The sequence below is a fragment of the Ahaetulla prasina genome, chromosome 10, assembly GCF_028640845.1.
Source record: "Ahaetulla prasina isolate Xishuangbanna chromosome 10, ASM2864084v1, whole genome shotgun sequence".
NCBI classification, from domain to species: Eukaryota; Metazoa; Chordata; class Lepidosauria; order Squamata; family Colubridae; genus Ahaetulla; species Ahaetulla prasina.
In genome coordinates, this window is record NC_080548.1 from 28556989 (window position 1) to 28574290 (window position 17302).

The 17302-nt window shown below is 46.5% G+C and overlaps 1 protein-coding gene across 1 annotated transcript in view; it reads left to right on the forward strand.

Annotated features, from left to right (window-relative positions):
* The first annotated feature begins 206 nt into the window (after positions 1-206).
* GRIK5 (glutamate ionotropic receptor kainate type subunit 5) overlaps positions 207-17302 on the forward strand; it is a 53312-nt gene continuing 36216 nt past the window's right edge. The window contains exons 1-6 of the mRNA XM_058196340.1: positions 207-946; positions 2843-3007; positions 6934-7031; positions 11585-11750; positions 13900-14078; positions 15771-15824. Of these exons, the coding sequence (XP_058052323.1) occupies positions 862-946; positions 2843-3007; positions 6934-7031; positions 11585-11750; positions 13900-14078; positions 15771-15824 (747 nt within the window). The 5' untranslated portion in view covers positions 207-861. The remainder of the gene's footprint in view (positions 947-2842; positions 3008-6933; positions 7032-11584; positions 11751-13899; positions 14079-15770; positions 15825-17302) is intronic.

Genomic DNA, 17302 nt, shown 5'->3' on the forward strand with positions numbered 1-17302 from the left:
GTTGAAGTCCACAAGTCTTAAAGGGACCAAGGTTGGAGACCCCTGCTGTAACTAGTCTCCCTTGCTGAGTCCTGAGATCAGGTTGGTCCAGTGTTTAATGCATCAGGCTAGGAAGCAGAAAACTGTGAGTTCTAGTCCCACCTTAGGCATGAAAGCCAGCCTGGGGGCTTTGGGCCGTCCCCTTTCTGTCAGCCCAACTCACCTCACAGGGTTACTGTGGGGGAAAAAGGAGGAGGAAAGGGTGTTGGATAAGTAAGTTCACCCGCCTTGAGTTACGTATAAAAATAATAAAGGCAGGATATAAACAAACAAGCACACAACCGATGGTGGGTAAAGAACCCTATATTTTTGCCTGGGTTAATTAAAAAGGTAACGAACCAATAAACGGTAAGGGGAAATTACGGATGCTTTATGCGTGCAGGGGAAACAGTGAAGCATGAACCTGTGGTCCGAAGCCAATTTGCAAGGTCCCTGAGAGATACGGTGCATTGCTGGCAATTTTCAATCTCCTTTGATTCAGCTAAATTTGAAGATCGGGGGGTTGAGCTGCCCCTTGGAAACCCTTTAAAAACATCAATAAACCCAAGCCGTTTTTTGATCTTGCTGCGGGCTGTCCCAATCAGCAAATTTGCCTGCTTTTTTTAACCTGGGTTTCAAATATGTAAAGAAGAACCAAATTACAACCGCCAGGGTCTTCCTTCTATGAGGTCATTCCACCTTCAGTTGTCAGATGCTCATCTGCTGAGACGTGTTCCAGGTACTGATGCAAAGTGTGTGTGTGTGGGGGGCGTCTTTCTATCCTGCTTGCAGGTGGCAGCGCAGGGGCCACGGCCGAACTTTCTCCATGAGGAGGGGTAGAAGATGCCGGCTTTGCCCGCGCTGCTGCTGCTGCTGATACTCGGCTTCACCCACCAGAGCCTGGAGCTGTTGTCCTCTCTGCGCATGGGTGAGTAGAAGACTTTTCCTATGGGATGGCTTGAAGTTGTGGGTGCTCCATAACTGGAGGTTTTTAACAAGAGGCTGGAGAGCCATTCATCTGAAAGGGTGTACAGTCTCCTGCTCGAGCAGTGTCGTGGCCCGCCGGCGGCCAGCAGATCTGGCAACAGATTCGGACAGTGAGGAGAGGACAGTTGGGGAGGAACATGGGCTGGTCCTGGAGTCTGGGGAAGGCTCTGATGAGGGCTCTGCGTCAGAGGCAGAGATGGGGTCAGGACCGTATGCCAGTTACTGGCTGCCTTCGGAGTCAGACATCAGTGAGGCAGACGAGCAGCTGGAGCCTGTTCCCAGTGGGCGCATACATAGAGTTGCCAGACGAAGGGAACCACTAAAGAACAAGGGTCGACTTGGGAGTAAGGCCACAGGTGGCCGATGAATGCCTCCTCCCAGAGGGAATAAAAGAGGAAGGAAAGGGGAGTGGAGTTTGCAGAAGACAATTAGTTCCTTACTACAGTCTTCCCAAATATTGCGGCATCTGAAAGATATCGGCCTGGCCGCTCTCCAAGCCTGATAAAGGTCGGTAATTATGAACTATCTTGAAAGACTGTGGGAGAGGAAAGACATTGCTGGAGGGGAATTCGCTGTAAATTAAATAAAAGAGGTTTATCGGGATGAGGACTCGGATTTGTGCTGCTGGGGAAGCCTAAGTCAGGGGGTTGGACTAGAACAGGGGTCCCCAACCCCTGTTGGAAACTGGGCCGCAGAAGAGATGGGCAAGCATGTGCGCCGTGAAACTCCACTTGGGTGAATGGAGGGCACTTGCATTTTGCTCGAAGCTCCGCTCGTGTGAACGGAGTTACACGTGTGAGCACCTTCCGCTCACATGATGAGCTTTGGGCGTGAGCACAAGCTTCTTCCACTCCACTTGTTCAGCGGAACTTCGTGCACAAGCGGCTGCCACTCGCACAAGTGGAGCGTTGCATGTGAGCGCAAGTACCCTCTGCTCGCATGCACGCTCACAGCAAATGCAGCCGTGTGCGCGAGCATGCGCCTGCCACTCACTCACTAACACACACACCACAAGTGGTCTGGGCCGTCAAGCTGGAAAAGTTTGGGACCGCTGGACGAGAGTCCTCCAAGGTCCCGTCTAACTCTGTTATTCTAAGAGTACTTCAAGATCATTGAAGCTCGTTGAAGCTTGGGGCAGAGATCCAGGATGTCAGGTAGTCTAACGTTGGGCATGACATTATTATTGACATTATTATCATCCCTGCCCTCATATGGCTCCAGGAAAAATGGCAGAACCTTTGAGTTTTGTACACCTTTGCACAGATTTGGAATGTCACAGCTTCTAGCTGCCTTACTCTCCAAGCTAGAGGCATCGGAGTTTGTCCAAGGCTGAGGTTAGATTGTGGTGGTAGACACAAAAAACAAGGATCCGGGAATTTGCAAGGTTCAAGAAAAAGACAATGAAACAAGAAAGATGAAGAAAGTCAGAGCAGACATATTTTGATCCCATTTGATCTGACCTCCTATAGATCAGTGTCTTTCAGCCTTAGTATGGCTGGCTGGGGAATTCTGGGAGTCATCTTAAAGTTGCCATGTTTGAGAAACACTGCTCCCGATAATAATTCCCAACATTCCAGCTTGTTCATTGTAGTGGCCAGGAATTCTGGGAGATGTCACCTCTACATATTTGGAAGGGTTTGACAGCCATCATTTGGAGATGGGTGAGAAAGTCAACTTCTATACTCGAAAGAGTTTCACGTCAGAAAATCACTAATCAAAATGATCTTCCTTCCTTCCTTCCTTCCTTCCCTCCTTCCTTCCCTCCTTCCTTCCTTCCTTCCTTCCTTCCTTCCTTCCTCTTTTTTGTACCCATCATTGGTTCCTGTCCGACAAGCAGCTGCCATTTTGGATGACCAGACTGTGTGTGGCCGTGGGGAGCGACTTGCCTTAGCTTTGGCCCGTGAACACATCAACAGCATCATTGAAGTGCCCGCCAAGGCCCGGGTGGAGGTGGAGATCTTCGAACTGCAGCGGGACAGCCAGTACGAGACCACCGACACCAGTACGTTGGGTGCCCCTCAAGCAGGGCGTGGATAGTCTTCTCGACTCATGAGACCAGGAAGCCGAGAAGGTGGAGCTTCTTGAAGTTAAGGAGGGACCACTGTAAGGAGCCATCCGTTATCATAAAAAAGAATGAAAAGAAGGACCAGGGGTGACATGATAGCAGTGTTCCAATATCTCAGGGCCTGCCACAAAGAAGAGGGAGTCAAGCTATTCTCCAAAGCACCTGAGGCAGGGTTGATATGCTCCCGGTTCGGCCTGGTTCGGCCGAACCAGAAGCAATGGCGGCCAGTGGTTTGGAGAACTGGTAGCGATGGCGGCGCGAGGCTCCGCCCACCCGCCCAGTTGTCGTTACAGGAAGTAACCTGTTTTTTACCCTTTGCACACGGGGTCGCATGTACTTCCATACCAGTTGGGAAAGTAAGTAGATTTCACCCCGACCTGAAAGTAGAACAAGAAACTAATCAAGGAGAGAAGCACCCTAGAACTAAGGAGAAATTTCCTGACCATTGGAACAATTCATCAGTGGAACAACTTGCCTCCAGATGTTGTGGCTGTTTCAACACTGGAGGTTTTTAAGAAGATTGGACAAGCCTTTGTCTGAAATGGTATAGGGCAGGGGTCTCCAACCTTGGCAACTTTAAGACTTGTGAATTCTGGGAGTTGAAGTCCACAAGTCCACAAGTCTTAGAGTTGCCAAGGTTGGAGACCCCTGGTATAGAGTTTCCTGCCTAAGTGGGGGGTTTGGACTAGAAGACCTCCAAGGTCCCTTCCAACTCTGTCTATTCTATTCTAAAGTATTAATAATCTGTGGAGCTGGCTCTGTCCATCCATCGAAGTGGGCTTACCTGTACAAAATCCACCTCAGGATGCAACTGCGCGTTGTGTTGAACCTGTCAGTTGGAAAGTCCTGCTTGTAAGAACAGCACCCTTACCTCTGGGGTCTGCGACTGATGAACTTCTGGGTTTTCCCTTGCATGACAGGGAACATTTTGTCACGAGAGGGAGGAGCCATGTCAAAAACAAGAAGGTTTTCCCCTTGCCACAGAGCTTATGAATCTGGGCAGGTGTGGCCCTCAGGGTCCTTTCCTAAAAGAGCCTCTGAAAGCCAGCATCAACGTTCGAATCCTTGGAAGGCCAGTCTAGACCAAGGGTCTTCAAACTTGGCTCTTTTAAGACGTGTGGACTTCAACTCCCAGAGTTCCTCAGCCAGCTTTGCTGAAGTCCACAAGTGTCGTGTCCCACTCCTCCTCTGACAGCCGGGTCGGGGAAGTCCATATCAAGCGTGGCTGCAAAGCCTCTGCAGCTTTGCCAAAGTTCTGTCAGAGTTCTCAGGGCAGGCAGGAGACCAGGATGTGACTTCAGCAATCCAAGTTAGACTTTGCCTGACTCAGAGAATGCCAGAAAGCAGATCCTTTATATAGGCCATGGGGTGTGGCTCCATGACTCAGCACTTATCCAGGCCTGCCCCTCCCTTCCTTTTGCTGACGTCGCCTCTCTATTCTCCGGAAGCGAGGATCTCTCTAGCCTCCAGCTGTTGGTAATCTTAGCTCATGACTGGCTTCACATTCTTCAGGCTCACATGCTGTGGGGGAGGGGTTTAGTTGCTCCGTTTGTCTGGGCATGGTGCCAGGACTGGGGGCTGGAGGCACGTCAGGCCATTCGTCTTGCTCGGCCTGTCCGGGCATGGTGCCAGGGCTGGGGGCTGGAAGCATGCCAGGACATTCTTCTGCACTATCAGCGTCCGGCAGGAGATAAGAGGGCCCCGGCTGCGGCAGGGGGAGCGAGCGAGGCACAACAACAAGTCTTAAAAGAGCCAAGTTTGCAGACCCCTGATCTAGGCCATTTGATCAAAGTCAGAGGCAGTGTGGTGGAATGCTGCCTGGATTCCCAGAAGCGAGGGCTGCGTTCAAGAGCAGGGTTCCCCAATCTTGGGCTGTGACCTGTTAGGAACCTGGCTGCACAGCTGGAGGTGAGCAGTGGGTGGAGGTGAGTGGTGGGTGACTGAACCCTACTGGAAGCTGCACATTTATTATTTATTATTATTTGTTTATTTGTCAACAAGAACAAGGAAACAAGGTAACAGTATAGACATAGACATGGACACATGAAAAAAATTGGCACACACAAAAAAAGGATATAAATAGGCAAAACATAGCCATAAACACCTAGAATGATTACAAATAATTGGGAACAGTAGGACAGGGACGGTAGGCACGCTGGTGCGCTTATGCACGCCCCCCTTTGGGACCTCTTAAGAAACAGGAAAGGTCCACGGTAGACAGTTTAAGGCAGTGGTCACCAACCAGTGATCCGTGGACCACTGGTGGTCTGCAAGAAAATTTTGGTGGTTCGCAGAAAAATTATTTGCATTTTTTATATTGCACTAAATACTATTTATCTTTTAAAAAAATTCGTATTAGTGATCCTCGGGATTTAAAATTATGAATTTAGAGGTCCCTGAGGTCCGAAAGGTTTTTTTTATTATTATTTTTTTATTTACATTTATATCCTGCCCTTCTCCGAAGACTCAGGGCGGCTTACAGTGTGTAAGGCATTCTATTTGTATATTTACAAAGTCAACTTATTGCCCCCCCAACAATCTGGGTCCTCATTTTACCTACCTTATAAAGGATAGAAGGCTGAGTCAACCTTGGACCTGGTGGGACTAGAACCTGCAGTAATTGCAGGCAGCTGTGTTTTAATAACAGGCTTCTTACAGCCTGAGCCACACCACGGCCCAAAGGTTGGTGACCCCTGGTTTAAGGTAAAAGGTATGGGGATTAGAGAGAGTAACAACATTTACTACTCTATTGCAGAAGTCATGTTCCCTACAATTAAGATTAGAACGAATTACACTGAGTTTAAAATCTATTGAGAGCTCTTGTGTTATTACGGTTGGAATTAAAGTACTCGTTTACAGGTAGAACGTTTTGGTAAATAATCTTATGAACTAAGCACATGTATGGGATCTAGTTTGCGTTCTCTTCCTCCCCATCCCGAGTCCGTGGACAAATTGTCTTCCACGACACCGGTCGCTGATGCTAAAAGGTTTGGGGGCCGCTCAGTGGTGAAATCCAATTTTTTTTTTTACTACCGGTTCTGTGGGCGTGGCTTGGTGGGCATGGCAGGGGAAGGATACTGCAAAATCTCCATTCCCACCCCAGTTCAGGAGACGGATATTGCAAAATCTCCATTCCCACCCCAGTTCAGGAGAAGGATATTGCAAAATCTCCATTCCCACGCACTCTGGGGCCAGCCAGAGGTGGTATTTGCCGGTTCTCCAAACTGCTCAAAATTTCCACTACCCGGTTCTCCAGAACCTGTCAGAACCTGCTGGATCTCACCCCTCGGGCCGCTGTTCCAGAAGACCAAGAGACAGCGAAGTTTAGATCAAGGGTGTCGAAGCTTGGCAACTTCTAAGGCCTGCGGACTTCAACTCCCAGAATTCTGGGGAACTCTGGTAGTTGACATCCGCAGGTCTTTTACAGTTGCCATGTTTGTACACCCTTTGGTTCAGATAATTTGGTTGAGAGGAAGTCAAGATGACTCATCCCCAGAAATTCTCAAAGCATAACTTGAATGCTTCAAGCAGTTTCCTTTTAGTTGGACATGGTTTCTGTCTGCAGGTGAGGAACAATAAAGGAAAACTGCTTAGAAGTAACTCTGGTCTTTCTTGCTTTTTGGCGCCTGATGGGTAGCGAGACTAGAATAAGGGTTTTTCACCCGCTAACTTCTAGACTCCAGTCTTTTATACTTACCGGTATGAAACGATTGGCAGATAGTAAAAAAGAGAAGCCGTACAATAGAAGCTTGCAAAAGCTATAATTTTGCACAGTGCAGCAAGCTTGGATTGTGCAAAAAAAAGAGTTTGGGTTTGGGTTTTTTTTGGCCTAACCTTCTTCTCACCTTCTCTCTTTCATGCAGTGTGTCAAATTCTGCCCAAAGGGGTAGCCTCAGTTCTGGGACCAGCATCCAGCCCAGCCTCTGCTTCCATCGTAAGCCACATTTGTGGAGAAAAAGAGGTGAGTGAATCCTAACACATCGCTGCCCCTTAGATTTTTGGCATCTTCTAGCATTTAGCAATAGCAGCAGCACTTAGACTTATATACCGCTTCATGGTGCTTTTACAGCCCTCTCTAAGCGGTTTATTGGGGGCCTATTGCCCCCCAATAATCTGGGTCCTCATTTTACTGACCTCAGAAGGAGGCAAGGCTGAGTCAACCTTGAGCTGTCAGGATCGAACTGCTGACAGTGGGCAGAATTGACCTGCAATGCTGCATTCTAACCACTGCGCCGCCAGGGAGGGAGGGAGCGGGGGAGGAAGGAAGGAAGGAAGGAAGGAAGGAAAGAAAGAAAATAGCAATAGCACTTAGAGGGCTGTAAAAGTACTGTGAAGTGGTATATAAGTCTAAGTGGATTACAGAGTCAGCCTATTGCTCCCCAACAATCTGGGTCTTCATTTTACCGACCTCGGAAGGCTGAGCAACCTTGAGATGGTTAGGATCGAACTCCTGGCAGTGGGCAAAGTTAGCCTGTAGTACTGCATTCTGATCATTGCACAGCACAGAAGGGAGGGAGGGAGGGAGGGAAGAACCTTGAGCTGTCAGGATCGAACTGCTGACAGTGGGCAGAATTAGCCTGCAATGCTGCATTCTAACCACTGCGCCACCAGGGAGGGAGGGAGGGAGGGAGGGAGGGGAAAAGGAAGAGCAATAAGCACTTAGACTTATATACCGCTTCACGGTGCTTTTACAGCCCTCTCTAAGCGGTTTACAGAGTCAGCCTATTGCCCCCCAATAATCTGGGTCCTCATTTTACTGACCTCAGAAGGAGGCAAGGCTGAGTCAACCTTGAGCTGTCAGAATCGAACTGCTGACAGTGGGCAGAATTGGCCTGCAATGCTGCATTCTAACCACTGCGCCACCAGGGAGGGAGAGAGGGAGGAAGGAAGGAAGGAAGGAAGGAAGGAAGGAAGGAAGGAAGGAAGTAAGGAAGGGAAAAAAAAGAAAATAGCAATAGCACTTAGACTTATATACCACTTCACAGTACTTTTACAGCCCTCTAAGTGGTTTACAGAGTCAGCCTATTGCCTCCCCAACAATCTGGGTCTTCATTTTACCGACCTCGGAAGGCTGAGCAACCTTGAGATGGTTAGGATCGAACTCCTGGCAGTGGGCGAAGTTAGCCTGCAGTACTGCATTCTGATCATTGCACATCACAGAAGGGAGGGAGGGAGGGAGGAGGAAGGAAGAGCAATAAGCACTTAGACTTATATACCGCTTCACGGTGCTTTTACAGCCCTCTCTAAGCGGTTTACAGAGTCAGCCTATTGCCCCCCAATAATCTGGGTCCTCATTTTACTGACCTCAGAAGGAGGCAAGGCTGAGTCAACCTTGAGCTGTCAGAATCGAACTGCTGACAGTGGGCAGAATTGGCCTGCAATGCTGCATTCTAACCACTGCGCCACCAGGGAGGGAGGGAGGGAGGGAGGAAGGAAGGAAGGAAGGAAGGAAGGAAGGAAAAAAAAGAAAATAGCAATAGCACTTAGACTTATATACCACTTCACAGTACTTTTACAGCCCTCTAAGTGGTTTACAGAGTCAGCCTATTGCCTCCCCAACAATCTGGGTCTTCATTTTACCGACCTCGGAAGGCTGAGCAACCTTGAGATGGTTAGGATCGAACTCCTGGCAGTGGGCGAAGTTAGCCTGCAGTACTGCATTCTGATCATTGCACATCACAGAAGGGAGGGAGGGAGGGAGGAAGGGAAGAACCTTGAGCTGTCAGGATCGAACTGCTGACAGTGGGCAGAATTAGCCTGCAATGCTGCATTCTAACCACTGCGCCACCAGGGAGGGAGGGAGGGAGGGAGGGAGGGGAAAAGGAAGAGCAATAAGCACTTAGACTTATATACCGCTTTACAGTGCTTTTACAGCCCTCTCTAAGCGGTTTAGAGTTCAACAATTTTGGGTCCTCATTTTACCCACCTCGGAAGGCTGAATCAACCTTGAACCTGGTGAGATTTGATCTACCAAATTGCAGGCAGCCGGCCGTCAGCGGAAGTCGCCTGCAGGACTGCACTCTAACCACTGCACCACCGCGGCTCATCTTCTGACGATAGGATCCCACTTTTCTACCCAAAAAAAAAAAAGATTCTAACCATTCTTTCAGACAAAGTACATAGCCATACAGGGAGTCCTCGACTTACAACAGTTCATTTAGTGACTGTTCAAAGTTACAACAGCACAGAAAAAAGTGACTTAGGACCATTTTTCATCTGACGCCTCCCATGGTTACGTGTTCAAAATTTGGAGGCTTGGCAACTGGCTCATATTTATGATGGTTGCAGTGTCCCAGGGATCATGTGGCTCCCCTTTTGTGACCTTCTGACAAGCAAAGTCAATGGGGAAGCCAGAGTCACTTAGCCATAGCGTTACTAACACACCGAACAACGTCGGTGATTCATTTAACAACTGTTGGCAAGGAAGGTTGTAAAATGGGGGGAAATTCACTTCACAACTGTCTCACTAAGCCACAGAAATGCTGGGCTCAATTGTGGTCGTTAGGTCGAGAAGTATCTGTGCAGGACATAACAGTAGAGTCTCAAACAGGAGAGAGACTGGTGTTTGCTTAAAACAGAGGTGGGGAATGAGGGCTCTTTTATGATGTGGACTTCAACTCCCAGAATTCCTGAGCCTCCATGGCTGGCTCAGGAATTCTGGGAGTTGACATCCACAAGTCATTCTGTCCTGTCCTGTCCTGTCCTGTCCTATCCTATCCTATCCTATCCTATCCTATCCTATCCTATCCTATTTACTCTACTCTACTCTATTTCATTATTTCTATTTCATTTCATCCCATCCTATCTATTTCACCCCATCTCATCTATCCTATCATCCTATCTCATCCTATCCATCTATTTCATCCCATCCTATCATCCATCCTATCCTATCCTATCCTATCCTATCCTATCCTATCCTATCCTATCCCATCCTATCTATTTCTATTATTTCTATTTCTGTTTCTATCCCATCCCATCCATCCTATCCTATCCTATCCTATCCTATCCTATCCCATCCTATCCCATCCTATCTACTCTACTTTATTTCTATTTCATTTCTGTCCCATCCCATCCCATCACCTATCCTATCCTATCCTATCCTATCCTATCCTATCCTATCCTATCCTATCCTATCCTATCCTATCCTATCTACTCTACTTTACTCTATTTCTATTATTTCTATTTCTATTTCTATTTCTATCCCATCCCATCCCATCCCATCCCATCCCATCACCTATCCTATCCTATCCTATCCTATCCTATCCTATCCCATCCCATCCTATTTACTCTACTCCTCACTCTACTCTACTTTACTCTATTTCTATTATTTCTATTTCTTTCTATCCCATCCCATCACCCATCCTGTCCTATCCTATCCTGTCCCATCCTGTCCCATCCTGTCCTATCCTGTCCCATCCTATCCATCTATTTCTGTTTCATCCCATCCCATCCTGTCCCATCCTATCCTATCCTATCTATTTCTATCCCATCTCATCTATCCTATCCTATCCTATCCTATCCTATCTATTTCTACCCCATCTCATCTATCCTATCCTATTGTATCCTATCGTATCCTATCCTATCGTATCCTATTGTATCGTATCGTATCGTATCGTATCCTATCCTATCCTATCCTATCCTATCCTATCCTATCCTATCCTATCCTATCCTATCCCATCCTATCTACCCTACTCTACTCCCTCTACTCTACTCTACTCTATTTCTATTATTTCTATTTCTATTTCTATCCCATCCCATCACCTATCCTATCCTATCCTATCCTATCCTATCCTATCCTATCCTATCCTATCCTATCCTATCCTATCCCATCCTATCTACTCTACTTTATTTCTATTATTTCTATTTCTATCCCATCCCATCCCATCACCTATCCTATCCTATCCTATCCTATCCTATCCTATCCTATCCTATCCTATCCTATCCTATCCTATCCTATCCTATCCTATCCTATCCCATCCTATCTACTCTACTTTACTCTATTTCTATTATTTCTATTTCTATTTCTATCCCATCCCATCCCATCACCTATCCTATCCTATCCTATCCTATCCTATCCTATCCTATCCTATCCCATCCTATCTACTCTACTTTATTTCTATTATTTCTATTTCTATTTCTATCCCATCCCATCCCATCACCTATCCTATCCTATCCTATCCTATCCTATCCTATCCTATCCTATCCTATCCTATCCTATCCTATCCTATCTACTTTACTCTATTTCTATTATTTCTATTTCTATTTCTATCCCATCCCATCCCATCCCCTATCCTATCCTATCCTATCCTATCCTATCCTATCCTATCCTATCCTATCCTATCCTATCCTATCCTATCCTATCCTATCCTAATTATTGCTATTCCTACACGCAGGTTTAGTTCTGTAGAATTCTGACCTGCTGAAGGATTCTTGTCTGCCCTGGCTTTGTAGTCACGCAAGGAGGAACAGCCCCATTGTCAAGAAACGCCAACCATGTCCTTCTCTCTCCCCTAGATCCCCCACGTTAAGGTGGGTCCTGAGGAAACGCCAAAACTGCAATACCTGCGCTTTGCTTCGGTCAGCCTCTACCCGAGCAACGAGGACGTCAGCCTGGCTGTGTCCTGCATTCTGAAGTCCTTCAACTATCCCTCAGCGAGCCTCATCTGCGCCAAGGCTGAATGTAAGGAAGACAGTTGTGCTGTTTGGCAAGGAAAGAAGTGTTTTGGCGTGCTTGGCGTAGGGTGCATATGTGTGTATGTGTGTCTCTCTGTGTGTGTGTGTGTGTGTGTGTGTATGTGTGTGTGTGTGATGTTCTCCATGTACCTTTGGTTTATGGCAAAAAAGGGAGCCAGGATTGACATCTGCCTGACCATCAACTTGCCGAGAACTCCGATGGGTGGCTGAATTCGCACAGTGGGTAGGAGGAAGCTCCTACTTCAACGGGATGTGAACAAAATAAGCTCGGCTAGCCCTCGGGGTCCGAAAACAAAACATCTGATCAAGGACAAGTGCTGTCTATTTCCCAAAGCTCAGCACAAACCCTGATTCTGCAGTTGACTGGATGTAAACAGCGCTGGCAGTAGAAGAAAAATGGCAAGGGAGGGCAGAGGAAGGAAGCAGGCAATACATTTGAAACAAGCATGGAGGTTTGATTTTAAATGTGCAGGTGCTTCTATGTTCCCAGGAAACTAACTGGATAAGATCACCTTTTTTCCTCTGAGTTTAAGCTTAGTATAAGATAGAATAGAATAGAATAGAATAGAATAGAATAGAATAGAATTTTTTATTGGCCAAATGTGATTGGACACACAAGGAATTTGTCTTATTTATTTTTATTAATTAAATTTATTTAATTAATAATTAAATTTATTTAATTAAATAAATTTATGTCTTGGTGCATATGCTCTCAGTGTACATAAAAGAAAAGATACGTTCAACAAGGTACAACATTTACAACACAATTGATGGTCAATATATCAATATAAATCATAAGGATTGCCAGCAACAAAGTTACAGTCATACAGTCATAAGTGGAAAAAGATTGGTGATGGGAACGATGAGAAGATTAATAGTAGTGCAGATTCAGTAAATAGTTTGACAGTGTTGAGGGAATTATTTGTTTAGCAGAGTGATGGCCTTCGGGAAAAAACTGTTCTTGTGTCTAGTTGTTCTGGTGTGCAGTGCTCTATATCGTCGTTTTGAGGGTAGGAGTTGAAACAGTTTATGTCCAGGATGTGAGGAGTCTGTAAATATTTTCACGGCTCTCTTCTTGATTCGTGCAGTATACAGGTCCTCAATGGAAGGCAGGTTGGTAGCAATTATTTTTTCTGCAGTTCTAATGATCCTCTGAAGTCTGTGTCTGTCTTGTTGGGTTGCAGAACCAAACCAGACAGTTATAGAGGTGCAAATGACAGACTCAATAATAATAATAATAATAATAATAATAATAATAATAATAATAATAATAATAATAATAATAATAATAATGAAAGCTGCTTTCAGAGGTAGTCAGCCGTGGTTACTAGCACCCACCCACCCCCGCAACCAACTTGGCCTCTGTGGTTGATGGAGATTGCAGTCTGAAGAGTACCTGCTCGAAAAAGCTGAGATCCAGGTAGTTAAATCCGCATTCAAAACCAACAGTCGCTAAATTAACAAGCCTTTGCAAGTTAAGAACGTGCAAATCGCAACGGCTGCCGAGGTCGGGGGTGTGGGGGTAGTGGTGGTGAGCAGAGATTACGCCTGTTAAAATTATAGCAGGCAGGAGAGTGAGAGTATAGTGTTAATAATACCAGTCCTTCAGATAAAATTGGAGCAATTTTATGCAGGACTGCAGTCGTGAAAATTGCGTCCCTCCGTTCGGCTTGCTGGGCTGCTGATAATTATCAACACCTCCCTGCGACTGTAATTTTGGATTTAGGGGGGTTGGGTGGGTGGGGGAAAAAAAGCAGACATGTTAAATGCAAAAATCAGTTTAGTATTACGTCTCGTCGTCTCTCGTCTGGGGTGAACGGATTCGAAGAGCAACGTTCCTTGCCTCAAAAGTTGATGGCTTGGCAGACGGGGTACCACCAGGAAACCCTCTTGTGAAGATCAGGCCCTCGTCGTGTTTTCGTGTCTTCCAAAAACCAGGAGTCAGAAGAGATTTGATTCCGCGAACAGACTCAGAGATAGGAAATCACATTTTATTTTGGTGCGGAAGCGTTTCCGTTCTGATTGAAGGTGTCCAGGGGCCAAGATGGGAAGCTTTAAAACCAAACCACAGGACCGGAGTCTCTGGCTTGGAGACAAGGTTGGCGTAACCTCCTGTTCTTTTCTCTACCCATCAGGCCTGTTGAGACTGGAGGAGTTAGTCCGCCAGTTCCTCATCTCCAAGGAAACCCTCTCAATCCGGATGTTGGATGACACCAATGATCCCACGCCGCTGCTCAAGGAGATCCGAGACGACAAGATCTCCACCATTATTATTGACGCCAATGCTTCCATCTCTTACCTCATCCTGAAGAAGGTGAGAGAAGGCCGAACTGAGGCAGAAACCCAACAATTTTGAGGGGTTTGGCCATCAAGGGCAAATTAAGCAACTCAATTTACACCGGGATGTTCCGTTCGATGGGTCTTTGGTCCCTCAGTATTATCTGACCTGTTTGTGGACCCTCTTCTGGGAAGGTTAAAGTGACATGGATCCTGACAATTCCTTGTGTATTTGGGAAATCATAATCAGTGGTGGGAGTCAGCCGACTCAAACTGGTTCGGACAAACCGGGATGAGCCTGCCCAGGAGTGAAATCCAGCAGGTTCTGACAGGTTCAGGAGAACCGGTAGCGGAAATTTTGAGTAGTTCGGAGAACCGGCAAATACCACCTCTGGCTGGCTCCAGAATGGGATTGGAATGGAAGTTTTGCAATATCCTTCTTCCAGGAGTGGGATGGAAATGGAGATTTTTCAGTATCCTTCCTCTGCCACACCCACAAGCCACGCCCACCAAGCCACGCCTGCAGAACCGGTAGTAAAAAAAATTGAATTTCACCACTGGGCCCGCCCACCCGCCACGGTGCTATGCTGTTCTATTTAGCCACATTTTCTGCATGCAAGCTGCGCGCACGAGCAAAGCGCATGTGCAGAAGGCCACATGCATTCATGGAAAGCACATGCAACATTTTCGATGCTGGGAGAACTGGTTGTTAAATTATCTGAAGCCCACCTCTGGTCATAATAAACCCAAAGGCAATTGTTTAGGAATAGGTGAAGGTGTCTCCTTGTTTGTCCCCAAGCTATTGGCCGATGGTAAAACCTCCTTGGAATATTTATTTATTTGATTTCTTTCCCTGCATTCATTACCTCGTAAGTAACTCAAAGTGACAAACATACCTAATGCACTTGCATCCTCCTGTTGTTCCCCCACAACAACAGCCCTGTGAGGTGGGTTGGGATGAGAGAAGGACTGGCCCCAAATCACCCAGCTGGTTTTTTTTTGTTTGTTTATGCTTAAGGCAGCACTAGAATTCACAGTTTCCTGGCAATTGGTCCAAAGTCACTCAGCCAGCTCTCGTTCCTAAGGAGGGACTAGAACTCACAGTCTCCAGGTGATTGATCCAAAGTCACCTGGCCAGTTTTCATGCTTAAGGCAGGACGAGAAGTCACAGTCTTCTGGTTTCTAGCCTAGTGCCTTAACCACTAGATTAGGGATGGGCAATTATGGCCCCTTTATGACCTGTGGACTTCAATTCCCAGAATCCCTGAGCCAGCCAAGCTGGCTCAGGAATTCTGGGAGTTGAAGTCTACAGGTTTACCTGGATCACACTGAGTGAAGAGGAATTGTCTTGGGCTGCATATAAATATATATAATATAGTTAATGTATATAAATAACACACTTCCTCTGTTTTTAAATATTTCTATTATATTTGATTGGGCCGCACGAGTTGAAGGTTGGACATGCCTGGTATAAACCTTAGTAGGACCAAAGTATAAATATTTTTGTACCTATATGCATCTGTTTATGCTGAAAACAGCTGGAAATGATTGTAAGTCAGGCCAAACCAGTCCAGCAGCTTGTGACCTGCCCGGTTTTAGAACCCACCAATCATCCATATCAAATTTCTCAAAAACTCAGCGAGTTTTCTGGTGTTCTCAGCATGTTGTCAAGCAATGGAGATGCTCCCGTTGCTGATTCTTGTGAATGGTCTGTTGTTTTTTTCTCCAGGCTTCAGAGTTGGGGATGACATCTGCCTTCTACAAGTACATCCTGACTACTATGGTTAGTATCCTGAGCAAGCTGAGCTTGTATACAACAGAGTCTCCATTTATGGGTATACGATCCTATCATCATCATCATTTAATGACCCTTATAATCCCTTGGGGATGGAGTCTGGGCAACTGAATGGAGCTAGTAGAGTGTTTACTGGCCGGATGCCCGTCCTGTCGCCAATGCGGAGTTTTGTTCAGCAGATATATTCTCAGTGTGCCCAGAGAGAGAGAAATATCTGCCTCTACCTAGGATCGAACTCACAGCCTCCTGATTGTGAGGGGAGAGCTCCACCTCTAGGCCACCGCAGAGCTAGGATTCATGGTTTCTATGCAGAAGAGTCCTGGCTGGTCTGTTCTCACTATTAATTAAACCATTCTTCAATTTGGCTGAGACTAGCCCTGATTCCAGGTTCAACAACAGCCCTTTTTCTTTCCATGGCTAAGTATTGTTATAGTTTAGCATAGCTTCAGTGTTTCTCAGCCCTGGCAGCTTTAAGACGTATGGACTTCAACTCCCAGCATTCCCCAGTCAGCATGCAACATTAAGATGTTAAAAGTTAAGAAAGACTGTCTTAGGTGACAGCTCCCACAATTCCTAGCCAGCACAACGAACAAGCCAAAATGCTGGGAATTATCACCCCAATCCATTAGAAGCAGTGTTTCTCAATCATGGTAACTTGTAAGACTTCAACTCCCAGAATTCTGCATGCTGGCTGGGGAATGCTGGGAGTTGAAGTCTACACGTCTTAAAGCTGCCAAGGTTTACACCAGGGCTGTCAATCTTACGGCCCATGAGCTGGATGCGTCACGCACTGGCCACGCCCGGTTTAGCAAAGCGGGGGAAAAAAGTCCGGATACGTCACGTGATGCCACTGTGAAGACGTGAGTTTGACACCACCGGTTTACACCAACACTGGTTTTGTGTAAAAAAACACCACCACCTAGGTCGCTACAGCAGTATATCTTCCCTCTCAGTTTTTATCCGTGGGCTGTCAAGCTTCTGAATGGAAAATAACTTTACAAAAACGTAGTATGATTTGCAGGGCCGGCGCGATGTGCAATAAGTAGGACTGTGTGTTTTGTTAGTGGGATCCACTGGGTTAGGGATTTTTTTTTTCTTTTACTGTTTTTCACTATGAGTTGTACTGGGTTTTGGGGGGGGATGCACGAAGGGAGGCTCAGCCAATCTCACTGTACACACGTTGTACTCTGACAATAAAGGTTTGAATTTGAATTTGAATTCAAACTTTAGTACCATCCAATGGGGTAAAAAGTAAAAAGGTAAAATGTTCCTCTTGCACAAATGTGCTAGTCGTTCCTGACTCTAGGAGGCGGTGCTCATCTCCGTTTCAAAGCCGAAGAGCCAGCGCTGTCCAAAGACGTCTCCGTGGTCATGTGGCTGGCATGACTCAATGCCAAAGGCGCACAGAGCGCTGTTCCCTTCCCACCAAAGGTGGTCCCTATTATTTCTACTTGCATTTTTTATGT